Source organism: Lepidochelys kempii, chromosome 3 (genome assembly GCF_965140285.1).
Source record: "Lepidochelys kempii isolate rLepKem1 chromosome 3, rLepKem1.hap1, whole genome shotgun sequence".
NCBI lineage: Eukaryota > Metazoa > Chordata > Testudines > Cheloniidae > Lepidochelys > Lepidochelys kempii.
The window spans coordinates 101182386-101210345 of NC_136382.1; the positions used below are offsets into that span (position 1 = coordinate 101182386).

The 27960-nt window shown below is 39.2% G+C and overlaps 1 protein-coding gene across 5 annotated transcripts in view; it reads left to right on the top strand.

The window, feature by feature from the left end:
* Window positions 1–27035, top strand: part of AKAP7 (A-kinase anchoring protein 7) — a 138253-nt gene extending 111218 nt beyond the window's left edge. For 2 of the 5 annotated variants that reach the window (XM_073337323.2, XM_073337322.2), the window contains exon 8: window positions 24824–25762. In XM_073337323.2, coding sequence (XP_073193424.2) covers window positions 24824–25008 — 185 coding nt within the window. In that variant the 3' untranslated portion in view covers window positions 25009–25762. Of the gene's footprint in view, window positions 1–465; window positions 555–24823; window positions 25763–25792 lie in introns of those variants that run through there. The other 3 variants (XM_073337320.2, XR_012158049.2, XM_073337321.2) reach the window with 3 other exon arrangements.
* The last annotated feature ends 925 nt before the right edge of the window (window positions 27036–27960 follow it).

Below are 27960 nucleotides of genomic sequence, written 5' to 3' on the forward strand. Positions count from 1 at the left end.
TTTTTCCATCTCTAACTCCTGTGACCCTCATTTCTGTTTCTAGGGGGAGAAAACACCAAGTCAGTTAATTTCTAAATTGACTATTTTCCTACCTTTTCTCAGCACAATATTTGGGGAATGAAGGCAAAGGAGAGGGTACAGCTATGCTTGGTTAATTTTCTTTTTTGTTTGAAGTAGCCACAATACCTATATTTTAAATAGCAACAATTCCTTTTTCACGTCTCTGAAGACAGATGCAAGAAAAGGATGATGTGTCTGCAGCATTTGTTTATGATAAATTGCATCCTAGTTATAGGAGCATATGGCAAAAGTAATTTCTCTCCCCCACCCTTCACTTTCAGTCCTAAAGCAATTACATGAGGCAGCAGGATAAGGAGGTGGAGCCTTTTCGTTCACCATAGCTTCCAGCTCCCTTCTCTTTTCCCTCCCTCTCTTTTCTCCTCCCCTGTCTCTCTCTCTGAGCAGAATAAGCAGTTTCTTTACAGACTGTAGACTGACGTACAGTTTTTGTTTGGGGTGCACACACAGAGGACGAAGAAGAAAATAAAGCAGTAGGTGCCATGGGCCAGCTCTGCTGCTTTCCTTTCTCAAGAAAAGAGGAAAAAATCAGTAAGTGTGACTGTTTTATTCAGTACTGTATGCTTGTGACTGTTGTGTGCTGCTATTTTAGATTGAGTGTACAGCTAGGGGAAGCAGACAGAATTCTCCTTTTTTTAATTAAAGGAACCACTCGCAGAGGCTGGGTAGGGGTAGGTGGAGGCTAATTGATAAATATGTATTTATACTAAGTTGATTAGATTTTTTTTGGTAACAAGTAAAAACCAAAAAAACCCCTTGTGTCTGATTTTCTCTCACCATTCTGGCAGCTCATTTCTATTAGAAGATCAACTCAAGGTGAATATCATAAACAGTGCTTTAAAACAATATTTTAAAAACTTATCAGATCTGCGGAAAAGGACCTAGGGGTGACAGTGGACGAGAAGCTGGATATGAGTCAGCAGTGTGCCCTTGTTGCCAAGAAAGCCAATGGCATTTTGGGATGTATAAGTAGGGGCATAGCGAGCAGATCGAGGGACGTGATCGTTCCCCTCTATTCGACATTGGTGAGGCCTCATCTGGAGTACTGTGTCCAGTTTTGGGCCCCACACTTCAAGAAGGATGTGGATAAATTGGAGAGAGTCCAGCGAAGGGCAACAAAAATGATTAGGGGACTGGAACACATGAGTTATGAGGAGAGGCTGAGGGAGCTGGGATTGTTTAGTCTGCAGAAGAGAAGAATGAGGGGGGATTTGATAGCTGCTTTCAACTACCTGAAAGGGGGTTCCAAAGAGGATGGCTCTAGACTGTTCTCAATGGTAGCAGATGACAGAACGAGGAGTAATGGTCTCAAGTTGCAGTGGGGGAGGTTTAGATTGGATATTAGGAAAAACTTTTTCACTAAGAGGGTGGTGAAACACTGGAATGCGTTACCTAGGGAGGTGGTAGAATCTCCTTCCTTAGAGGTTTTTAAGGTCAGGCTTGACAAAGCCCTGGCTGGGATGATTTAACTGGGAATTGTTCCTGCTTTGAGCAGGGGGTTGGACTAGATGACCTTCTGGGGTCCCTTCCAACCCTGATATTCTATGATTCTATGATTCTATGATACAGTATGGGGAGCATTTTGATATTGAAAGCTAACACATTTAAGGTAACCCCTCATTAGCAATATGTACCAGGAAAGATTTTGTCGATAAAGTGGTTGAAAGAGGATATAAGGAATCACCGGTTCTTTTGTCCTTTATGATGTCATTCAGATATGGAATTTTAAGATGACCAAGTAATGGAATAGTTGCACTGCATCTCTGCAAGCAGAATCTTCCTCGGTGTGTTTAGAATGACAGTCAGGGATATTTCCATTTCTGTTTTGTAGCCTGGTAACTATAAGTTGAATCAGAAATAAGTGTATTTGATTTTCTCATCCTCCTGTGCACTGAATCAAATTAGCTAATTTGTCTGGAATGTTGGGGTTTTAAAATTTGTGATGGATATGATGCTTTCCTTAAGCTTGGTTACACAATGAAATATTTACTTTTGACTTGCTACTCAGTGAAACGTTTCCCTTCTGTCAGAAAATCCAAATTTCTGTCACTTTGTTTCTGAATTCCGTTTTAGCTAGGTCCACATAATTCATGAACTCTGGACCAGGGAATCCAATTTTCTGCATCTGGTTTATATTTCCTGCTCCTTGTTCCTCAGGAAGCTGTCCAGGCACGGATAAAAACTAAAGCCTCCGTCAGTTAGAAAACAAAACTCTACACCAATAATGCAATAGACTTAGATGTCATTCAAACTTACTACTCAAGAATGTGAGGTGTCTGCTTTGAAATATTTTGTATTTTATATAGGAGGGAAAGGATGATATTATACATTCTGTGTAAAAAACAAACAAACAGCACGGCAGACTTTAAATCTGTTTCAAAACTTTTTTTGTATCCTCTACACTATTCCTTCATCTGAAAAAGCTATAAGCTAACAAGTTCCAATGTCCAGTAACCAGCTCATCTCTAACTTACAAAAGAGGTAGAACCAGGCAGAAGTTAGACGTTCTTAACTAAGACAGAAAAAAGCAATGGATTCTTCCAAGCCACCCCCCTAGTCCCTCCCCCTTCCTCTACCACACTCCCTTCCCTTCCCTCTTCTGGCTTTTTCCTCCAGGCACCACACTTATTATATAGTGCTGTGAATAATGATGGAAACAGCATTTAGCAAAATACAGCCTCAAACAGGTTTCAGAGTAACAGCCGTGTTAGTCTGTATTCGCAAAAAGAAAAGGAGTACTTGTGGCACCTTAGAGACTAACCAATTTATTAGAGCATAAGCTTTCGTGAGCTACAGCTTGCAGTCTAACAGACATATACAAGGTGACAATTCAGGAGATAAGCTTATGCTCAAATAAATTTGTTAGTCTCTAAGGTGCCACAAATACTCCTTTTCTTTTTGAAGAGAAGAGAGTATGTGGTAACAGAGGAACAAAGTAGCAGAGGGAACAAAGAAGTGAGGGCTTGTTGAAATGGCAAGTTAGCACATGGCACCCTGCTATCTTGCCATATAGACAAACCCTGGGAGTGGGAGGAGGAGACAAGGGGAGCAGTTAGATAGGATAAGGAGAAGAGTAAGGAATGAGAGGGTAGTTTTGGAGGTGATGAGAAGCAGCAGAAGATGATGATAGTCAGAGTTTTACAGATCTTTGAAGGTCAAGGTGAGGGACCGAAACATTTTAGAAAGCGAGGGGAAGTCAGTAAAAGCATTTGTTGAAGGTGGAAGATTTGGTTGGAGCTGAAGGAGAGGACTCCATCTATGAGCTTTTACCTTAGGCCACCGCGCTCTTTGTCAAAGAGAGAAAGAACAAGAAAGGACCTTCTTATGCTTCCTGCTATCTGCTAGCACTGATTCACATGTCCATTACTTCACTGAGTCTGCTCTACTGCACACAGTTCTTTCTCCCACTGATTGACCAGAAGTGCTGTATATGGTAGTGTATTCAGCATAGTTACTCCACAATCAAACAGGAGGTTTAAAGCTCAGCAGGGAAGTTTCATAAGGAAAATGGCTTTCACATCCATTTTTATGCTTCTGGTGTTCCATCATGGTGGTGGCCTCTTCAGAGAATTGTGTAGGGGAGATTAAACAGGGCTTTGTATTGCCAGTAAACTACCCTGTACAGCAAACACTGAGGTGGACATCATACCTGTGTAATGGTTCTATATAGAAACACAGGATACTTTAGATAGAGACAGGGATTTGTGGTAAATACTGAATTACAACTCCACACCAAACTGAGAATGAAAAAAACCCCAAAAAACAAACAAAATAATTACCACTTGGTTATAAGATTCCTTCAACTGAAGTTCCTTAACTTGAATACTGTGAATAAATGTGCCTCACTAAAAGGAGAGTAGGTAGCTCGCTGAAATATTTTTCACTCTGGAGATTTTGGTTTAAATGTAATGTGGGCCAGTTCTGAATGACTTTGTCATTAACCAATGGCCTAATCCACATGATAAAGCCACTGCAAAATTTAGCACTCCTGGAAATCAGTGCTCAGGAGAGTCCACGGACTGAAACAGCTGTGGGTGTTGGCTGGTCAAAGACAAGACACATTCCTAAGGACTTGTGGGGAAGTTTGCACAACCACCTGCTTACTTGTTCTATCCAGCCGCAGCTCTCGCCTGCATGAGTGCTAATGTTTCTCTCTCCAAACCCTTGGCAAAAAAGATGTAATCCCAGGTTTGTTACACATTGGGACAAATTCTGTACTCAGTTACAGCCCATCATGTTGTGGTGAGAGCTGTGGCACTGCTATAACAAAGCTTAATTTGGCTCACTGTGAATGTTCTGAGTGAACAAATTTCCTTGCCATACTTAAGGACAAATCTTCTCCCCAGAACCTACCTTGTGCAACTGAGCTCAGTGCTTAGGAACTCTGCTGAGAGAAGCAGGGGGGAAAATTTGTCTGCTTCTCCACTCTTTGCCACAGGCCATAGAACAGAGCCACACAGTAAAGGCTATTATAGTCTAAGGCTGCAGTAAACTCCATGGCTGTAGTGATCCAGCTCTGCAGGGAAAGGACCAGAGAAGCTTTGTAGTGGCAAATCATTCTGGCCCATGCCCCTCTTCCAGCTTCATGCAGGGAGCCCATGTGAAGCTGGGGTCTGTACAGGGGTACACAAACTGTATGTGGCCTCCCAAAATCCTGCCCTTATTTGTGTAGCAGACCCAGTCTGATTCTATTACCAGAGAGCCTTCTACAACCACAGAGCAGGAAGCAGTGTTTCTCCCTTAGTAGATATATGTTGTAAGATCATATGGTACCCTGTTCTAGGCTTGCATTGGAGATGTCTAGAGCTCTGCTGAGGTTGAAAGAAAAGTTGTTTTGATGAGTGAGAATAATCATTTTACAGATTAAATAAATTGTAAATTATTGTGACATTTTTTTCTAAATACATGTAATGGGATGGAAAGCGCTGGAAAATTTAAAAAGAAAAACAGTGAGTCAAATTCTTGGTTACATCTGTTACAGCCCACTGAAGTCAGTGGGGATACAACAGGTGCAAAATTTGGCCTAGAAAATTTAAAGAGAGACTTATGAAAGAGGTAATATATATATCCCAAAAAAGCCTACACAAAGCACCCTACTACAGATGCAGCCTTTAACGTGTATTCTGAACAGAATACTTTAGCTTTATAAAGCAGTACTATAGCTAAGTTATTGAACACTGTTTATGTTCTCATTTGGATAAAGAAGGCTTTTACAATTAGGCTTCTCTTAGCACTAATGGGATTGCTTTCATAACACCCCCCATCTCAAGTTAAGAGGTTCCCTATGATATTTTTCATAGGAACTAGACATAGTTTTGATTTGCTCCTGTCAGTGCTGAAGATGCTGTCCTATTACCTTGTCCCATTATCTGTTCCAGCATTAGAATCAATCACTGTGGACATCTGGGGCCAAAAGAATCATTGGGGTAAACCAGTGCAATTTACTGTATCTAATGGACTTGTGTCCATTTATGCTAGGTATGAATTTGGCCTGGAGTGTTTATTTGTGTGCGCGCTACATTTTTATGTATTTATTTATATTTTAGCCAAAGCATCTCAGTGCTAGAGCTGCATACACTTATCTAAACACTTTCTCAGGGGCTTATTGTCTGGACTGAGGGAGCCAATAGACCTCTTATCACCACCCTGAATTCCATATTAATTTGACAAAGATGTAATTGTATGAAATGTGCTGCATTTATAAGAACAAATCTCACAAGATCCATGTCCTTTTTTACAGTTTATTCTGCCCCATAGGTATCAGTTGGCCCTACTGCCACCCGAGTCCAACTGTAAAACCAAGGGTGTAGGTGTCTGTTGGGAAAGCACAGGATTGTAAATGATGAATACATAAAAAGAATTACTGGGTCAGACAGCTGCTAGTTTAAAACACTACAGGTCAAATCAAAGTAGAGTATGAAAGTTGCTTGAATGATGAAAAAGGTGTAATTTCAGAGAGTGGCAGTGAACAGCAATTTGAGATACTGTAAGCATATTTTGATTTAACTGGATGAAACACTTAATTTGTTGCTCACTAGTTTTTTAAAAAACAACAACTATTACTTATGGGGAAGTTAGTGCTCATTGGATTTGATAAATGCAAATACTTGTGAAAGTAAGGGAACGAACATAGTGACTGCAGGTAGGTATAATGTGGACAAGAGCCATACAAGCTTTCACATACAGTCATGCCAATTAATCTCAGTCCTGACCAATTACATGTCTGCTCTTTCAGGCCTGGGCAAAAATTGCCCAATTGTACCAAACTATGCGCTGACTTTGAGGAGTGAATAAATGTCTGTTGGAGATGAGACTCGGAATCATTTGGGCCTTGAACCAGTTTTGAATCAAGGATCAAAATTCCCAAAGCTGCATGTAAAACAGGTGTAAATTAAGATGTTGAAATCATAATACACCCATCCCATGACACATTCAGCAGCTTCTTACTTCTCTGGCCTCCTCCCACAGTCAGGGATGATGTGAGGCTCAATTCATAGATGCTTGTAAAGTGCTCTGGGATCAGTAGAAGGAAAGAACTATAGAAATTGAAATTATTTCTTCAAGGACAACATCCATCCAAGGACAAAACAAAATCCTCTTCCATGAATTTTCAGCAGGAGATCCAAGGTCCTTGTTTTTACTCCATAGCTCTACTTTGGCCTACATCTAATTTCCCAAATTTGCTCCTACATCCATTCTCAGGACTCACCATTGGCTATCAAAAGTGACACGGGGATAATGGACCTGGATGATAGAAAGAACGATTGTTTTTGACAATGAAAGATTTGGGGGGAGAGGGGAAGAGTTGAGAAGATTTGGGAGGGAAGATGAGCTCTGTTGGGGCCATGTTAAGCTTGAGTTGATGGTGAGTCATCAAGAAGGAGAAGTTGAAGAGACAGGGTGGGAGGGCTGCATGGAGACAAATCTGTAGTGATGCATAGATTTGACTTATAAGCGTAGTGAAGGTATATGAAGCCATTAAAACAGATGAGTTCTCACAGAGAAGAGATGAACAGAAGGTGTCTCAGGATAGTCCCTGAGAGAGACAAGAGTTGCCAGCTCTCACAATTTTATTTTGAGCCTTGCAATATTTGATTTGGAATTTGAAGCCCAACTTCTGGACAGAGGTGATTACATGAGAGTCTCAGCTTTGTTTCTTTTAAAAAGTAATTTTCTAGCACTCATGATTGTGGAGAAAAACTCAAAAATATGACCCAATTGCTGACTTAAAGAGACACATACCAGAAGGCAAATAAAAAAGAATCCAACATATATTATGTGTTTGGGGGTGGCAATGCTGCAGTGGGAAAGAGGAAGAACAGGAGTAACTGTCAAAAAGAGATACTGAAGGAATGGCCAAAGAGACAGAACCACCACTAGGAGAGGGTAAAGCCTCAGTTGGATAAGATGCAAAAATGAGTGATTTACAATGTTGAAAATAAATGAGAATTCTGTCTGTGAAGATGAAGCAGAAGCCCTGAGATTTGCCTAGGGTAAAATTGCTGGTGACTGATTTTTTTTAAAATGAAGAGTGCAGAAGTCATAATTATCCATACATCTTGTGTAACATTAGAATGTCCTTTAACTAGATTTTCTATTTGTAACAAAATAGTTTTGTGAATAAGGACTTTGAATCAAGTTATTGGTTTTGGTTCAGACAGTTCTGTAACACTTCTAAAAATTGGGCTACATGATGCTATTGCATGAATATCGGTTTTAAAGGCAAATAGGGTAGCAATGCAAAATAAGATCAGTTATACAACGGTTTACGCTAAGTTACAGCAGATTCATAGGATTGCAAATATTAGGCACCTCTCCACATTACTGGCAAGATGTTTTAGCTGTAAAACTAACTACAACCTATGGCAATACTGGGTGAGTTGAGACATATCTGATTTCTTTACAGTCAGGTTGTTTTATTGATGGCAAAATCAGCAGTGTTTATATTATATATTTATTTAAGGGCACTCCCAACTATTTATTCCTAAATGGACAAAGGAAGACTGGAAGTTCATTGGTGTATAATCAAAAAAGCAGATTTAAAAAGGGCGGCTGTAGATTAGTGAAAATTATACTCTCACTAGCAAGTCAAAACTGTATATACCATTTGCTTTGGTGGTTGGGATTTGCATTATACATCTAACAAAACCTCCGCTCTAGATTCACAATTATAGCTATCCTTGTGAGAATGCTCCTTACAACAATTTAACAAGAATTGGCATTGTTATGTAGCACCTTTCCCCAGGGAAATCACAGAGTTTAATGATTATTCAATCTCAAACATTAGTAAAAGTGCTGAGCAGCCTCATCACCTGATGAGCCACATTCACACATGATTTACAAAAAGAAAAGGAGGACTTGTGACACCTTAGAGACTAACCAATTTATTTGAGCATAAGCTTTCGTGAGCTACAGCTCACTTCATCGTTGAAGTGAGCTGTAGCTCACGAAAGCTTATGCTCAAATAAATTGGTTAGTCTCTAAGGTGCCACAAGTACTCCTTTTCTTTTTGCGAATACAGACTAACACGGCTGTTACTCTGAAACCTGACATGATTTACAGTGACTTGCACCAGCTAAAACTCTGCAGAGGGCTCCTAAGATAGGAGTGGGAAAGTTTATGATGGCAAGTGGCCACAGCCTTCTATGCACTGGGGAGGGGTGGCAGTATCTCCCAAGGACTGGACAACACTGGCCTGGATGGCTGAGTCAAAGCATCCCCTCAGCAGTCTCTACACACATGGAACACTGACTGTAAAGCTGTCCTCCCCTGTGGGAACATTAAGTGCGGGCAACAATGGAAACACTGTGTGGCCTTCTTAGGGAAAAATCCCCTTGCAATGAAGAAGTTCTTACCAGAGCTGAAAAAGGTAATTTCTACTTTTCTGCACCAGCTCCAGTGAATCTGGTCCACTGATTCCTTTGGAAGTTAAATGCATTCAGCACATCAGAGAGTCACAGTCTCTGTTCTAGGTACAACTTACTTACTTAGTGGATTGAAATAGCTATTAATTATTCCTGTTACCACTCTATTTATTCTATAGCCAAATGATCAATACAGTTATGCTTATTGCTGCCCCATAAAACAAAGTGATAGAGTTTTCATTGTCGGCTATATTCCAAGATACTAAAACATGTATTATGCTTAAATATCATGAGAATTATCCTAGTATCTTTAAGTCTGCACATCTTCTTCTGCAGTAAAAGTAAAACAATTAGTGTGCCTTACTTCTGGCTGGGAAAGGTACTAAGTAGCCTGATTATAGGTTTCTGTACTAAAATAAGTATAAATCTGTGTAACAGTTTGACACAGAGCAGATTTTTCAACATTCTAGTCATGTTGTTAAAGCTGCAGTAGATAACTTAATGATGTCCTTTTTCATCCAACAAAGGGAGAGAGCATGTTAAAAATGGTTTGATTTATAACTGAAGGCTATTTGGTGGCCTATGAGAAGTGATTTAGCAGTTTCAGTCTTGTTTCCAGCGGACTAATCTCCACAAACACAGAAGTCACCACTGTTGCCAGTGGTGGGCACATTTGTCAGGCTTATTGTTGAGGCCAGGGACTGAATGGGCAGATGGAAACTGTACTATTCGTTTAACCCTGTAGTTTCACCTGGTCAGAGAGGAGGCACGCTAGGGGATGGTGGTCGGATACTTGCAGTGCCACTGTTAGTGTTGGTATAATTTTGGCAAATGGAAACAATAAAACAATCTTATCCAAGGAGAAATGAGACCATCTTTATAGAGATGAAGTTAGTATTTCAATACAATAAAAAAAGTTAAACTTTACATAAGTTTGTGACAGAATGGTGTATTGAATTATTTCTCTCTCATTATTCTACTTTGTACTCTCTGTTTGAAACACTACCAGGTTACTTTTTAGTATATTGTTACAATAGGCCAGTCAATCCATTTTGTACAATTGATGCATTAGAAAGGAGGCTACATGCAGGGGTTTCCAAGAGTTTTGTTAGCTGAGGGTTTTGTTAATTGATTTTACTAGGTATTTCACTCAAAGAACCATTTCAGTGAAAGGGCAGATTCAGAAAGAAGAATAGCTCATTGTGTAGATTTCTTCTTTGCTTCTCTTTGTTGGGTCTGCCTCTGTTCCTATTAAAGTCAGAGAAAAAACTCTTGTTGGCTTCAATAAGAACAGGATGGTGCTTTGTTAAGTTGTTTGTACCTCAGTTATAAATTGTCTATCACAGATAATTTCCTTATCCTAAATTACAGTAGATCCAAAACAGTACTGGGATTGCATCCAGAAGTGATACATGGGGCCTTTGGGATATTCAAGAAGGAAAAAGGAAAACTTGGGCAACTGCCTAATGATTGTTTCAGAATTACATGGCTGCTTCCTAGAGGTACATACTACCTCAGAATAGGAGCAAACCCTGTAACAACATAGTTCAAGCAGCTCTGGGTGTTTCTGTAGGCCAGTATAATAGAGCTGAAGAGAGCACTTAAGTTCTGATTGATGATATTTGGAAAATAAAATGTTAAAAAAAGCATTTAAGTGCAAACCACTGTATGGTGAATAATGTCTGACACAGGGCCACGTCTTTCAGTCCTTCGTCGTTGCCCTGGCAAAACTCCCAAAGTAGGTTAACTCTACTTCCAATTAGTTAGGTTTTGTAAACCTAGAAAATAGACAACAAATGTGCAATAAAATACTTGAATTAAAAACTAAAATGACTTTTTAGACATAATATAGTGGAGAGTAGCTTTTTTCCTTCCTTAAGGGGAAAAAACTCCTTGTTAACTGTAGATCTCTGTCATTTGGGCCATAATTTAAACATTAATGATTCCTTGCAGTGTCTGTTAACAGCGTCAGGATTTCTTTTACCCACACATTTATTTCCATACTATAAAAATGGTACTTTTCTATTAGTGATACAATCTCAGAAATCTCCAACATGTTTTATAGGTGTACTGTGAAATTTAATAACAATGTTACTGAACTTCATTTAGTGCTTGGAACATGTAGGAAAAGCAGCTTCAGCTGGAATATTTCACCAAAGCAAGTAAACCACATTTTAAAATTCTGACTAAACTCACAAGTAAAACCCTGAAGCTGAGATGGAACATCTGTGGTGAGACTCAAATGATGGTGGAATTGTCAGGCCAGACCTTCAGCTACCGTAAATTGGAATAGGTCTATTGAAGTCAATGGAACTGTGCTGATTTACACTAACAGAGTATCTGGTCAGCCAAGTGGCAAGGCTGCAGGGAGATGGATGAGAATATCAACTACCCTGTTGACTAGCACTACTTCTATAAATAGCAGCAGTGATATTGCTTCAGATGGGAGGCCAGTGTTTGTCAGGCTAGTCTGGCATCCTCTTTACAAATAAGATAGGATCTTCCAGGTAGGCATGGGGAGAGAAGGTTTGTTTGGAGTCAGACTGGCATTCTGCCACCTACTGCTCTGGCAAGAGCCTTCCAACATAGGTTTTTAAATCAAGAAGAGAGCATATCTGAGATGAGACAAAGATAGATATTCATACTGTTTTCCTCTAGTAATTGTTGATTTGCTGAGATCCCAGATCCTCTCATACCTTCTCAGGTCTGCCCCAATTGCTGGAAGGGGAGGGGAAGGGAAGACATTTATGAAGACTAAACTTGCTTAAATAGAACTAATTTTTGGCAACTCAAAACCAGAGAATAACTTCAGTAACTGTTCTATATTACTATTTAGAAAAGGGATAGTATTTTATTTAGATTTTAAAAATGGACTGACAAACAAATGTACAAGCTAGACACTAGTGCTCATTATCAACATGATTTTATGTTCACACCAAATATACTGCATATAGACCTGAAACTTTTTCTCTTTAAAGCTACTGATTCATTTATTAACTTGATTTAAATACAACCTTAATTATGTTAGTATTGTAACAAAAGCAAGACTAGGTGGGGAGGGGGCTATTATAATCTTAAAGAAATGTTGCTTGCTGTATTCCAATACACTGCTGAATAAAGAAAAATTTTAATATGATTTTGCTTATTCATTATCCCAAACTATAATCAGATGGTCTTAATTACCTCTAGTGGTGTCAGAGTCCTATTATATTCCCAGTGAATGCTCTAGACCGGTACCTTCTGGTCCTTATCCATCTGATAATGGAAATCGCCAGTCCTAGAACTTTATTTTCACTCTGATATAACAGTAAGATGCATCTTTCTCAGGCCATTGGGGCACTTCCCATTTAGCTTCTAGCATTGTGCTAGAATACATTTCCATTTTCTTTAGGTTGTGTAAACTTCAATTGTTCTTTAGCTTATGTGAGATTTATATTAATAGCTTCTAGAGCAGTTCTTTTCCCTCAGAGATGACCCTTCACCTGATCATATTAAGAAAAATTGTTACTTGCCAAATTCTTTGCCAATAAAAATCTCAGAATATTTTAAGAAATGCTATTAAAATAAAATATGGATAAGTGAAAGAATGTGTAAAGTAAAAGACCAAAATAGTTATTTGGACATTAGGACTCTATACGTTCTAGATGTGATCAAAGAAACTTAACCAACTGTACTCCCACAGAGAGAGGAGGGTCCAAAACCACATCTGTGGAGTCATCTGTTAATCCCATGTTTTTCGCATGTTCGGAAGGACATCTGTTGCAGTCTAGTGATCTATGTGGTTACAGAACTACCACCAAGAGACAGGAATTTCCAGACTGTCCAAAGGTCAAGCTTGCCTCCATTCAAAATAGACTGGACCATGCTATTGGGGTATGAAACCTGAGAACACTTAAATTGCCTGGAGGATCTCCAGAGAGGTATCAAGTTGAGGAGCAAACTACATTTGTAACTTTATAAGTCCCAGAAAATGCCAAAGAAAGTGTGATCCTCCCAGACCACCACAACATCAAGAAGGGCTGCAGTCCCTTCTTCGTCTAGGAAGGAGGAGACCAAAATTACCACAGTCTATGCCCGTCTGACCAAGTGCCAACAGAAACGCTGCTGGCCAGTGTAAAGTACCGACCAGAGACGGCAACACCTGCTCCCCCCCCCGAACTGTAGTCCCAACTCTGATGCTCCAAAGACAAGCAAGCTAGAGAGTTAAGTTTTTTCTTTTTTATGTACCTTTTTCTGTTTGTAGTTTGGCAGGGATGCCGATCACCTGTATTCATGATTTTTCCTCTAACACTTTGTAATGAATGAGAGAGAGAGAGAGAAAATAGCCCATGTATCCAAATTATAAACAAACCTTATTTTAAATCACTTCATGCTACCCTCAACTATAAAAGCATGGTTCCATAAAACTACTGTCTCAAAAGGGAGTTTGTGTTGTTAGTCACTTTGAATCGTAGTAGAGATAAATTAGTCAAAAAGAGTCACTCATAGACGTCATCTCAAATGGCAACTTTGAAGGAGTCTTAAATACTGCTTTTCAGGGCTGAGAAATAAATTGTGCCTCCTTAGGCTTCTGGGGCTAGTATTATGTATTCTGAAAGTCTGCTCAGACAAGATTTCCACTGTCATTTGGTGCCATGCTCATGGAAGAGACACTTGGGGACAGATTCTCCGCTGGTACAATTCCACTGAAGTGTAAACAGTTGCATTCAATGTACTCAGTGTAGATATTCTGTAAATATAACCAGGACTCCCATATAAAAGAGCTAGTGGATTTCAGGAAATCCTTTTATAGTGTAAAAATGTGATAAAAACAAGAGAAAACCAGAATTTCAGCGTGATCTGGAATTTCTAGTAGCTGGAACTCAGACTAACGATTACACTCTCAAATTTCATATGTTTCTGCTGATCTGGCATTATCTTTAGGCCATTTTCTATTCCCTCTCAGGTCAATTGTAACGCGGCACAAAAACGAGAGGACAGAATATTGATTTTATCCACAGAGTACAGAAGTTTCCCCAGTTGAAAAAATAATAGCTGAACTAGAAGTAGTAATGGGGGAAAACACGATGGGATAAAAACAAAAAAAGTAAGATACAAGTTTGCAATGAGGTAGAAGAATGAAAGGGCCAGTGTTATATTGCTGTGTATTCAAACACATTAAGATAGAGCAGGCTAGAGATATCTCCTTTAGATATAGCACTTACAAAATTCCTCCTGGAATATTATGTTCGGTTGTGGACAGTATTACAAAATGCTAATATGGAAGAAGTTCAGAGAAGGAAGTTACATTTTGAAAAGCACCTAAGTGACTTTAGTTGCCTAAGTCTCATTGAAAGATATTGGGTTTTGAAAACATGGCTTAGGGTCTTTTGAAAATTTTACCCAAAAACTACAGAAGTGAGAAGGCAGCTGGAAGGATTGATTAAAAAGGAAAGATTAAAAGGGCTAACGAGATACATAGTATGGTTAAGCAATGGCTAAGTCGTCACATGATAACCATCTATGTATGCGTACGTTGAGACTAGAAAATAATTTAGCATGCTTTAGCATAGAATAGTATAACTATGAGCTATGAGTAATGGGATGAGAGAAAGTGAATATTTAAGATGAATTTCAGGGAAAACTTCTTGTGAATGAGAGATATTGGATTGCGGTGTAGTTTCCCAAGGAAAATGGTAGAATTCCCACCCCTTGTAACATTATGGGGAGGATTTTCAAAGGGGCCAAGAGGAGGAGGTCTCATTGGGATTTGGATTCCTGACTTCCTTAACCACCTTCACAAATGCCAGCCTATATTATTTGCTAAGTGCTATACAGTGTGGAAGTTAAGACACAGTTGTTATCCTGAGGGGCATCTTAACCAGACAAAGGTCAGATAAGGTCACACCAAGAGATCCAGATTTATTAATTTACAAATATTGATGCCTTTGACTCCACCCCGTCTTTAAATTTGGTTGGTGTTGGGGTTCTACTGACATGACTAAGTTTGTAGATCTGGCAGAGGAAGCATAGTTTCTTTAAAACAAGAAATGGAACATTTCAAACTAGACTGAACAAAGTAATAGAAAATATACTATGGGAAATTATTGACCACAACGAGATCAACTAAAAGACCTAAAAGATATTTAGAATCCAGCTGACATCCCCTACTTGTTATAAACATTTAAAGATAGATTAGCATTTTGGACTTCAATTAGTTGATAATGTCCCTTTACATGGTTTTGGAGTGTGTCACAGAATCCCACCAAGGATTTCACTATAACAAGTCCTCTTTTTGACTAACAATGTATTTTTCCTCTCACTCTGTAGCAATGACATAACATCCCTGTGTCAGCATTTCGCCCTCCCTTGGCCTCTTCTACAGAGATGCATGCTTACCCCTCTATTACTTCTTGGTTTGAGCCAGGGAGAGGAGCTTGATGTTTGAGTCCGGTCTAGCTCTGCCAGCACCCTGTTCCAGACAACAGTCCTGACCCGGACCCACGTCCCTGCTGTTTCAGAGTCTCCATCCCTCCTCAACTACTTCTCCTCCTAATGACCACCGAAGCCCTTAGGATATTAGCTAGTCCCATGTGAAATCCACCTAGCCACTAGATTAGTTTCCTTAGGGTTAGAGAGGCGGGTGAGGTAACAACACTGCATAAATGGCTAAGGGTTAACAGACTTAGACAGGAGGCAAAGTATTTGTTTTCGCTTGTGATTGTACATTTTTGCTAAAATTATGCCATCTGTCACTCTGTTAAAGTGCCATGATGTGAAACAGAATAAGTTTTTAAAGATGACATTTTCTTCAATTTTCCACTTTAATAGAAAACACAAGCCTTGAACAAATACATACTACATGTCAGACATATTTTCCACAGTACTGTACAAACAGTGGCTGAAGAGAATCAGCAAATGAATAGCATCTTTCGTTCTCCAATTAAGCTATGACCATGAAGTCTAGCCATAGCAATCAAAATGAGTTTCTTCCCTATTTCACCTTTACCCATCTACTTTTTACACAGCATACCACCTGAATTGGTTTGGCAATTTCTTTCAATATGAGATGAAAGTTGTATTTTTGTAATTCAAGTTCCCATTCAGTGACATCATTTTTACAACTTCAAATGATTAAATCTGTGCTTAATTTGAGGTAGTTTTCTGGTTACAATGAAAATTATTTTTTCATTGTTACATATTTTCAGACTATATTAAGCTTCTTATTTAATGGACTCACTACCACTTTGTTGTGACCCAGTCGGTGTGCTGTATTCACCTGTTAGCTTCTGTTTTATAATTTGATTTTAAGAGTTTTGGGGTAGGGACCATCTTGGTTTGTGTGCACAAGCACAATAGGGCCCTCATCCTTTGATGTGCTCAATGCAAATAAATAAGTAAAAGTATGGAATTTCAAAGTGATGCCTGTCATTTCATCCCCAACATTCCCCCTTTTAAAAGTTCCCGTTCAATCCTTATACAGGCACAACTCACATTTAAGACTGAGGAGAACAGATTACAGGATTAGACTTTATTTACCTAATGCAGGCACAAAACAGTGAGTGAGTTTACTTGCCTTAAAGAGAGCACACCATAGGATCCCCGTATCCGTCCTCTTTTGAATGTTTTCATTTTTCTCCTCTCCTGGCCCAAGCAGAAGTAGGGGAATTTTTTTCACATGAAAAAATTTTATTTGACAGCAAAGGAAATTTTGGGATCAAATATGTTGTCACTTAGATAGAGTGGAGGACAAAACAATCTGCTAATGCTTTTAGAGTCTAATCTTGTGCCCATTGAAGTTAATGGTAAAACTTCCACTGGTTTCAGTGGGACAGGTTCGCGGCACTATTCCCTAGCTCCTGACCTACAGAGTGGCTGAGAAAAATACACTCAAAAATCAGAGAGGGAGCGAGAAAGATAAAAACCAAAATAGAACTCTCTTACCTGATGGAAATTAGGGGTCAGATGCTCAGTTGGTGCCAATCAGCATAGCTCCACTGACAGGGGGGGTGGGAAGAGGGAAGGAGTGCTACATCGATTTACATCAGCTGGTAATTTAGCTCTAGATTTGTAAATGTTGATTCAAAACAAAGTTAGTTTGGATTTTATTTATATAGTGCTGCAAGTCTACACGCTGCTGTAACAAAATTGCTAGGACACTAAAGATGAAGGGATAGATTTTGGAGATACTGTCAACAAAGAAATGACAGGATTTAGTGCATTCATGGGTGTGTGGAGAAGGAAAGAAAGGAGTCAAATGAGCAGGACTGTGAGTTGGGGGTGGTGGACAGGGTAGAGATGGTCTAGTCATCAAGGGTGTCAGACAATGTATACAGCTTTATAAGCTTGGTGAGACTTTATGCTGCAAAAGAAGTGTAATTTATAGAGAAAAGAATCTTGATTATGTTTGGATGAGAAATGGTTTGAGGATTATTTGATTGAGCTAGGAATAATGTGAGTAGTAAGGACCATTGATTCAAACATAGAATCCTGATTTCTAAAAATAAATCTATCCTCTCCTGGAAACTAATAATAATAATTTTATTTATTAAATACCTATTCATGAACTGATGCTGTGGGCACTGTTTCATGCTAGAAATACATGAAAAACAAGAACAAATCTATGTTGCCCTTGAGTTTCTTCTTCTTTCATTGTAGACTGTGGCTGCTGCAAAGGACAGTGTTGCATTAAAATTAGTTTTAGAAAGAAGTGGTCACATTTTATTTTTCCTTTCCAGAGATTTCATAAAATGCTCTCTCTTTACATTATGTTCTGTTGAACTCAGTTATGATGTTTATGTTCCATTAGGCACAGGGGCTAATTTAGTTTAATCAAAGACATGTAATACACTGAAAACACTTGGCAGACTATGATTTTTTTGTTTTTATTTTTCATAATTAATTTGCCTTTTTGCAGTCTTTTGTGGGCATGCTCTTGTGTAGCAACTATATTTCTTTCTATAAACTGATTTTGAGGAGGTACTGATTTTTATCTTCCCTTGAAAGTCCAAGCAGCCTATAGCTGTATTTCACAGTTCAGATCTTCTGTAACTAGAATAATTATATGAAAACGCCTGACAATTAAAATTTGGCTCTCTCCCCATATTTTACAAATATATTCAAAATTGCACACGCTGGGGAAAGAGTGTGAAAGCATACTTGATATGGATACATCTGGAGAAGTCAGATTCTGAGTTCAAGAGAAGCAGTGATTCAGAACAATGAAGCTTTAACTCTCGTTAGGGTTGCCAATTTAGTCAGGCTAAACCTGAGTCGCTCATACAGTGGTAGGATTGCAAGCCTTGTTGCACTGACCAGCAAGAAGAATTCCTGCCCCAGAGAACTTAAAGTATAAATAGACAAGATAGAGAGAGGGTGGGAGAGAAAGGGAGTATAGTTATCCCCCATTTACAAAAGGAGAACAGGAGTAAAGCCAGAGTAAGTGACTTGCCCAGGGTCATATATGAAGCCTGTGGCAGAGCTGGGAACTGAATCCATATCTCCTGCGTCTCAGTCTAGTGCCTTAACTACAACACAATCATTCCTGCCTGAAATTAGCCAATAGCCTAGCCTGTGCGAAACTAAGACCTTATGCTGAGCCACATGCCCCTATGAAATCATGAAAGGATTGGTCTCCCTTGGATGACAGAATCAGTGGAAGGCAGGTGCTTCACTCTCACTCTCCTCCTGGCTGCTGGAAGAGAAGGGAATTCACTTTCCACTCCCACCACTGCCAAGCTGGGGGGACTCTCCACTTTTGTCTCTGAGTGAGGAAGTGGGGCATGGAGCCAGGCTACTGGGTCCATTTGTTTAGGGTTCCATTCTCCGTTATGCACACTACACAAGCTTAAGCAGATATGAGATTGTTCCTGGGATTGCTGTGCCTGAGTATAGGGAGAGAGTCACTGGCCTCTATGGTCTTGTGCCATCCTTCAGCCCATACCATGGTGATTGTTTCCTCTCGGCAGGATTTTTATTGCATTGCTTCCTTGTGTTCAGCTCCACTTTAGGCAACGAGTGCCATTTCAAGTCACATTTAATGGAGAACTCTCTTGACTCGTAGACAGATCTCATTTAACAGGAAATGAGACAGGATATTTAACAGAGACCCAGATATATCAAGAGAATCCCACAATTGTCCTCTTTTCCCAAATCTAAGAACTCATATACCCCTGCCCTGACTGGGGGAGTGATTTAGCAGAACAGATTACACTTGGCTATTTATAGGCACAGTGAAATTTGTACAGGACTGGGAATCTCCTGTCTGAAGAGAACAACCTAATTTATACCAAATGCTTTTAGATTGCAAAATCTTTAGGAGAGGGATCATGGTTTCCTTTCTTCCATTGCCTAGCACATTGTGAGCACAACTAGAAACTAATACATAACTATCATAATAGTGTAATTCTGCTCCATCCTTCACAGCAAACTGTCACTGCTAAGCAAATCAGTTTTGGTCAGTTCATTAAGTGACCGCTCAAGACAGGTTTTGCTCTATATCCCCCTAATGAACAAGGAAACATTTAATGCAGAGCTGTCTGTATTTAGTTGCTGATTACCAGGTGTGTATGCGCACAAATGTATGTACATGTACGGTGGCTCTTCATTATCACTTCCTCAGCCTCACTAATTCATTCAGCCACGGCGTAGTCAGTCTATAGAATGTTACAATTGTATTTGCAGGTCTGTGGGGCTAATCCAACACTCACTGCCGGAAATGGGAAGATGCCCATAGACTTCAGTGGATGTTGGATCAGGTCCTATATTCTGCAGGCATATAAAGTCTAATGTAGCTGAAACTGCATTTCTGCGGCACTTTGGGGACAAAGTAATAGAGCAGCTAGACAAGGGGATTCCACATTTACCTGCATGTTGTAGATATGACATCTGCAGCAGGTAGGTCTCTACTGAGACTGTACTGGGAAACAGTCACTCACAAAGAGGACACGGTCATTGGGTCTGTGAACATAATTAATCTGGATGGCCACAACTCTGCCTAAATGGCAAACATTGGCCAACATTTGGCTTCTCTTGTCCCCCAGTATATCCAACAGTAGTTTGGAGGCAGCAGTACTTATTGGGGCTGATGATTATTGGCCCCATACCATGTTGTATACAAGCAATGCCTTTTTATGCTGGCTTTATTTGCTTTTTTCAGGATGGGGCCTATCTTGAGTCATTGTGATGTCTCAGAGTGTACTGTAGATCATTGATTAAATCAGGCAGGAGAGAGAGGCTCGCACTAAAACAGACACCTTTATGTTTATGCCTCAATAGCTGGGAAGTCAGTAACAAGGCAAAGACAAGCCAAAAAATTAAATCATCATCAAGTGTTTCATAGGAATTTCTTAAGAGTTTTAAAAGCTTGCCTGAGTGACTGTGGGGTTTTATGTTTTTAAATAAACAATTTGTAAAACAGTATTAGGTAATTGATTAGCTAATGGTGAGACATGGCTATGTTTTAGCAGCACAGCACTCCCCTGGGTGTTCACTATAAAACTTCCCTGTCATAACACAGGCCTTCCAACTGATTTTTTATTTTCCCATTTATAACCCCACAAATCAGTTTCAGTTTTTCCCAGGGTGGGCATCATTGGGCCATAATCAGAGATTCTCCGGTTGTTGAAAGCAAGGCCAGAAACAGCATACCTATATCATGAGATTCTGGCACTTCAGTGGTCTTCCTGGAGCTTCTTATTGCTTATTTTAGATGTTGTAAGAAATTACAAAGCCCGCTTTTTGTAGGATAGCTGTACTGGCAGGTCTGACAATAATACAATATCCCCAGCACGTACATATAAATGGATTGGTTATCTACACTGGAGCTGGATCCAAATTAAGTCCTCAGGTCTGAATTCTATGTCCCTCTTTGTCTCTGGAACAGGAGACACCAAACCTCCAAATCTGAACAATTCCATGCATGGCATTTCAAAATCCAGATTCAGATCTACCCTCCTTCTAATTTAAGCGAGTCCTGAATTAGCGTTTAGATATGGCCCATTAAAGAGAGGTACAAGATGTGAACTCTGATCCAAACTTGGACCCTGCTTTGGGGATTTTGGTTAAGTACAGAAATAGCAACACTCTGGAGGAGACTAAATTTCATTTAAAAATGTTATGGGCATCTTAGAACAGTTGCTTTGGCTCTCGCAGGCAGAAAGTTCAAGCATTAATAAGAGCTCTGCTCAGCATCAATAAACTGAGAAACTCACACAACATATCAATTTCGTATAATCTTTTGGAAAATTGGAGACTTCTGGGATGAGCAAAATGAGGCGTTTATTTATTCATGTATTTAGTATTGATTTTGAACATGATGTGGGAGAAAAGAGTAGAAATGGTTTTCTCAAAATATGCATTTAGCGGCATGCCAGTGAGGCAACAGCACACTCCACCATAATAGGTCATGCAACGAGTTAGCATTGGCATGGCACAGCATAGGCAATAGGTATTGACTGAAATACAAGCATGTGACATGCTGTGACACAAGCTGACATTCAGGTCACAAAGACATAACCCCTTTCTTTGCATTTCTTAGAGCCCCATTTGCAGTCTACACCATCCTGCTGCTGCACCTACCATGAGGGTTTATTTATTTGTATTCTGGTAGTGCCCACATTGTACTAGGCACTATCCACTCAAAAAAGATGACTGTCCAGCCCCAGAGTGCTTACAAATATAAGAATTAGACACGCAATATGTATGGGATGGGAGAAAAGGGATGTAGTGAAAACATGCACATTTTATACTTAAATACATTAATAAACCCAACTCCCCTTCAGTCTTTCTTGCTGATGTCATGGAAGAACAGGTTCTGGAGTAGCAATTAGTCTAAAGGAAGACATACCTGCATGACTAATTAACTTGTAACATCTTCCAGGCACCCACACTGGTGTAAGTTAGGGACTGTAGGGACTGTAGGGATGTAAAAATTCACAACACTGATGAATACAGCTCCATGTGTTTGAGTTCTGTGTACCTAGAAGCCCCTCCCCATTCTCCAGTCCATAGCACTGGTTCAAGGCAAATTTACACTGAATTCACTTGTGCTGTTCACATGCAGAGAGATCTACACAAACTCATGTTCCATGTAGATCTTCCCAGTGGTAAAAAAAGCACGTGGGAGGTAGATGCTAGGATGTTGGTAAGTAGTGAATATGTCAGAGATAGAGAAAAGTAGAACTCTACTGTACATATATAAACTATACATTAAAAGAAAGTCATAAGTGTAGTCTTATTTTTCTTTTTCATATTTGAAGAAACTTCTTAAAATATATTTGTGAAGTTATTTGTATACAGTAAGATGTATTTTTATACATATACACGTGAATTTATTAAATAATGCAGGAAATACTTGTGACAAGGGAATTCTGTCTATTCGTATAAAATCATATGCTGTAGTAAAAATAACATTTCTTAATAGGTTTAATGATTTCCTTATAATGGCATCTAATGGCTTCCATGCCTGATCAATCATTTTCTGCATATTAATAGTGATGTAGGGCCACCTCTTCAGAACTGCTGAGCACCTAGACTGCCCCCTGACTTCACTGAGAGTTGCAGGTTCTCAGCACTTCTTAGGATCAAAACCATAGCTCTTGAATCCAGCAATAATGTTACCCAACAGCTATCATGGAAACTTCCTCTGAAAAGTGCAATTACCTGTTCTGTTTCCTTGTACTCTGTGCATGCATTAAAATAATGATTTTAATGAAACAAACTGCATTTCTACTATCTTGTATTTTCATCAAGATTTTACTACCGCAGGGTAGAATACTATTCTTTTATGTCTGCAGTCACTCCATATCTGCTGTTACACTTAAGTAAATTTACAGGTAAAGGAAACTAACAATTTTAGGTTTTGAATAGTAAAACAAAGTTTTTATGCTGAAAAACCACAGTAATATCTATCTCAGCAGATGTGTGTCACTAACTAGAATCTATCTACATGGTACAGAATGTTCACTCCATAAAGGGTCATTAAAAAACATAGCCCCTAAACATACATGCACACAGCATCACATTTACCGAGCAAAAACAAAATGTGCAAATTTGTGGGTGCAAATTAAGTGGTCAGTGAAAGTCACGCTCTAAAAGCCAACTAGTGGATAAAGTCAAACAGCAGTCACAATATGCAGGTCTGTCTTCCCTAGCTGTGTGCAGCATTGTTGTAGCCATGGTTTTTTTGTTATTGTTTTTCCTGTCCTATGACTAGCTTCTTACTTTCATAGGCAATGTTGTTGTAGCTGTGTCGGTCACAGAATATTAGAGAGGCAGGGTGGGTGAGGTAATATCTTTAAGTGAACCAACTTCTGTTGGCGAGAGAGACAAGTTTTTGAGCTTACACAGAACTCTTCTTCAGGTTTGGGAAATTTACTCATAGGCACATCTACACTACAAAATTAAGTCGACTTAAGTCAACATACAGCCACTGTAGTAATTAAAGCAGTGTTTCATGTCCACGCTATGCTCCTGTCAGCAGTGTGGGTCCTCACCAGGAGGGCTTCCATTGACTTAACTGTGTGGGGCATTGTGGGGCACTGATAGCTGGAGCCCCGCCTGCCCTGCATGGGGCTCACAAGTGGAGCCCCCACCCCAGGGCTCCAGCTGTAAGCCCCACGTGGGGTTGACAGCAACAGGCGATGTAAGTAATCTAGTGTCTACATGGACTCTGCGTCGCCCTAACTACATCAACCTAAATGCTACGGCTCTCACAGAGGTGGACTTATTAAGTCAATGTAGTGAGCCTACTTACATCGGCAGGAGCACCATTATAGTATAGACACATACAGAGTTACCTGCCTTACGTTGACCTAACTCTGCAGTATAGACCAGTCCTCAAAGTATAACAGCTATATAAAAGGTGGAACAGATTGTGTAGCATAAGAAATTAATGTATATTTTAAGGGACCATTCAAGGTGAAGTGGCCTGTTAAAACCCCTCCAGTGATAGGGGCAAAAGGAAGGGGGGAGCAGCTGGGGGAGGGGAGTTGTTACAATAATCCATAAATCCAGTGTCTCTATTCAGTCCATGATTTTTAGTGTATAGCAAAATTATGAATTTAAGTTCCAAGGCACCTCTTTTGAAAGTGTTGTGCAGGTGTCCTTTTGAGGACGAGCACAGATAAGTCAGATGTCGAGTAATCGCTTTGTGATGGCTTATTATGATGATCTATAACCTCCTAACCACCCACCCCTAGCTGCCCTGCCCATGACTGGACCCACCTTGTCTCTCTTACTTTTATAGGCAGATATTCATGAACAGACTACTGAATTTACATTAGCAGGGATTAGAGATTGTCAGAAATCAGGGAAAAAGTACAAAATATTTTTTCAATTTTTTTGCATTTAAGTTAAAGTTTTCTGACTAGCTGTAATAGGGTTGTTGTTGTTTTTTTTAGCCACAGGCCTCTTTTTTCCAATGAGGAACTCTTGGGATTAACTACAAACATCTGGGAGGCTATGCATTTTTAAAACAAAAGGATAACACAAATACAGTGTAACTAGATTCCAGAGCATTAGTAAATTGCAAATTAATTGTGACGGGTACTGTTTTAAATATTTGAATTTAAAATGTGCTTGCTAAGGAAAAAGATTTAAGCAGCTAATATCACTTCCAGCTTTCTGACTGAGGTGCTTTTATATTTATTAGTTTACAAAGTATATTACAATTTTAGATGAGAAATTGAATATTTGCAGTTTGGTAGATTTGTGTGTGGCTTCATGCATCATATTTGGCCCAAGTCTTGTAAAGTGGGTAAGTATTTCTACAAATACAAGAATAAAACAGGTTAAAATCCAGCTGATAACCTAATATATAGACTTATGTTTCAGGCACTGTATCATGATGTGCTATCTTTCCATGGCAATTAGTTCCTTCTCTTGTCTGTTATGGTATGTAGGTGAAAAGAATGGGGCAGAGCCAGATGATGCGGAATTGGTGAGCCTCAGCAAAAGGCTGGTGGAGAACGCAGTCCTCAAGGCTGTACAGCAGTATCTAGAAGAAACGCAAAACAAAAACAGACAGACTGATGGAAGCCCAGTGAAAACTGAGGAATCAGCTAGTGGCAATAAGAATGAAAAATGATAGTGATAACAGAAAGTGAGTGCTGTGAGAATGCCAAGGAAGCACAAATCCACCAAGAATAACCATCAAAATATGTCCCAGCTCCCTGTTCAGATCTGCTAAGTTGTGCTGGCTGACTTGCATTATGCTTTGTGAGCGTTCTTATCAGAAATGTGTTCTGAATCGAGGGGCACTAACAGTTTCCTGAAAAGCGTTTGGATTGCTGAAAAACTACTTAATGCTGGGAAAGATGATTGGGGAAAAAGAGACAAGATTTTGAAATAAAAAGATCGAACTTTCACAGGCTCTTAACTACAGAGAATCTCTTCATAGCTTTCAAAGAGGAACGGGACAGCCTCTTGCACTGAAATGAATGGCCATGGAACAAGGCCCTGCCATAAGTGAAAACAATGCGAGCTACAGTGTTTGGCAGAGCTGCATAACTGCTCACTTGATCTGCAGCAGAGAACTCCACATTGTGCCGCAAAGCTGAGAGCAGTCAATGCTAAGCTAAAAAAGTTACCAGTACAGATGTTTAGCACAGATACTGTTACACACTAGGGAATATCATGGGAGTTTCTCTTGAATGTGACACTAAGAAGTGTTCTTCACTTTTCAGTAAAGTTTGTTCACATCAATTATATTTTTTGACAAAACACTACCTTTTTATATACAATAAACACGGGTGAAATTCTAACTACTTAAAGAAAACACATGCCTGTTTTGATACATTAATGCCATACTTTAATATTTAGAAATGACATTAGTTATATGCAAAATGTATTGTATCATTCTTTTCCTCTAGGAAAGAGCCGTGAATCAGACTTAATAAAGAAAGCCTTCCACAGAGAATCGCTGGCCCTGTTATCCAAACTGAACAAGATAAAGGAGCTCTTATCAAATCCAGAGACCCGGATGAAAATGAACAAGGAACTGTTTGAAGACAGACATAAACAGCAGTAGTCACTGGGAAAGTCATGTTGACTCCAACTCTCCAGCTATGTGATTGTAAATAGCTATGGTGTAAAATCTCATACGGTTGTTTTATGATGAAAAATATTGTTTTTGCAAATTTTCCATCTCTGTTTTTTTTATATAGCCAATCTAAATGAAAGCCAATATAGTGTGTGATTTTGTTTTAAAATACATGCACAGAAAAGAACAGACTGTTTACTGATGAGTTACAGTAGCTCTCTAGATTAATTTTTGGATGGAAGGAAGGAAGGAAAAAGTTAAGGATGCAGGTCTATGTCATGATTCTGCCACAGAAACACTAAGTTCTAAAGGTTCTGATCAAACACTGTGGCCATTCTAGAACACATACTCTCAAGTGATTTTTAAAATGTATAGCTGAAGAAGGCATTTTTAGTGATTAGTCTTTTCTGTATATGCTGGTATTTTGGGTTGGCACTGTTTCTTGTTTGTTTGTTAATCAGCACTTGAATACACATGTACACATGCTGAAATGTTGTTTCTGCTATTGTTTACATGCAAGCAAGAACGTTTTAATCTCTCAAGGTAAAATCCTGGCTCCACTGAGGTCAGTGGCAAAATTCCCATCAACTTCAGTGGAGCCAGGATTTCACCCTTATTATTTATTGTACAAATAATCGTTGTTCAGAATATTTGCCTTGTCACTTCTGTGGAAACAAGATGCTTCTTGTTTTTATTTCTGTTATTTTCTCCATCTCTTTGTCCTCTGCTATGTGAAAAGGGGTCTGAACCTGTGTTCCCTGTGCATTCAATACATCTACTGAGTTCAGTGGAAGTACTTGGTGCACAAAAATATATCTGCAGGATTGGGCCTAATATTTGCACTTTTTAAGCATTTGTGTAAAATTGCCTACAACTGTAAAATCGTCTACTTAATCATGCATTCTGTGATCAATATCAGATTTGTGCTGGTAGAACTGCAGTATAAATATTAAGGTTTTATTCATCAACTATGAAATTATATTGGTATTTTATCTCATGGATCAGTTCTTTTTTCTCAAATGATAAATGAGAGCGTATTCAAAAATGCATCTTATGTATTTGAGTCCATCTTCCTAATAAAAACATTTTTTCTTTGCACTGTGTCATCTTTCCCCTCAAATGGACTTAGATAAAATGAAGATGTACCTTTGAAGGTAACTGTAGCAGAGAGAATATTGAATCTGGATGCTGAACCCCTATAAATTAAGTCCTGAATCAGTATATTGGAAGAAAATGCCTACCGGTACATTACATTTTTAACAGCATTATATGATGTCCCATGTCAAAATTTAAAGGACAAGACACCAAACAACCCTGGAGATTAACCTTTGTGAAGTTTCTTTGCTACATTGTATACTAGGTGGGTTAGAAAGACGTACAATTTACTATGGGCCCAAATCCTAACCTCATTGAAATCAAGTGTTGACAGAGGGAGCAGTTCAGGATTGGGTCTCCTACATAGGTACTGGAACTAAGGGTGCTGCTACACCCCCAGGCTTGAAGTGGTTTCTATCATATACAGGGTTTACAGTTTGGTTCAATGGCTTTCAGCACCCCCACTATACAAATTGTTCCAACACCCCTGGTCCCATATATCCATCCACAATTCATTTGCAAAAGGAAAGAAAAGGAAAGAAAGGTCTAATTTGCCATCAGTATTGAAAATAAAAATCCCAGTTTTCAAAAGTGGGTGCATAAATTACACACACAGCAATACCCACTTTATGGGCCCAGAATATGGTTGGTTATCCCTTAGGCTAGCTAAAGACAGAAGTGCTAATAAGTAAATCTCCATTTTTCCCATGTGCCGGTTTAGCAATAGTATGCTATTCGTTACCGCATCAGCAATTTATGTCTGTAGAGCAAAATAGACAAGAATAATCAGCCAGGCAATGAGATGCATAAACAAAGGAGCTATACTATGTCTGAACTGAGTTTAAGAAAAAAAAAAACCTACCATTTTTATTAGCTGTTTTATACTCCTGAACAGTCTAATCC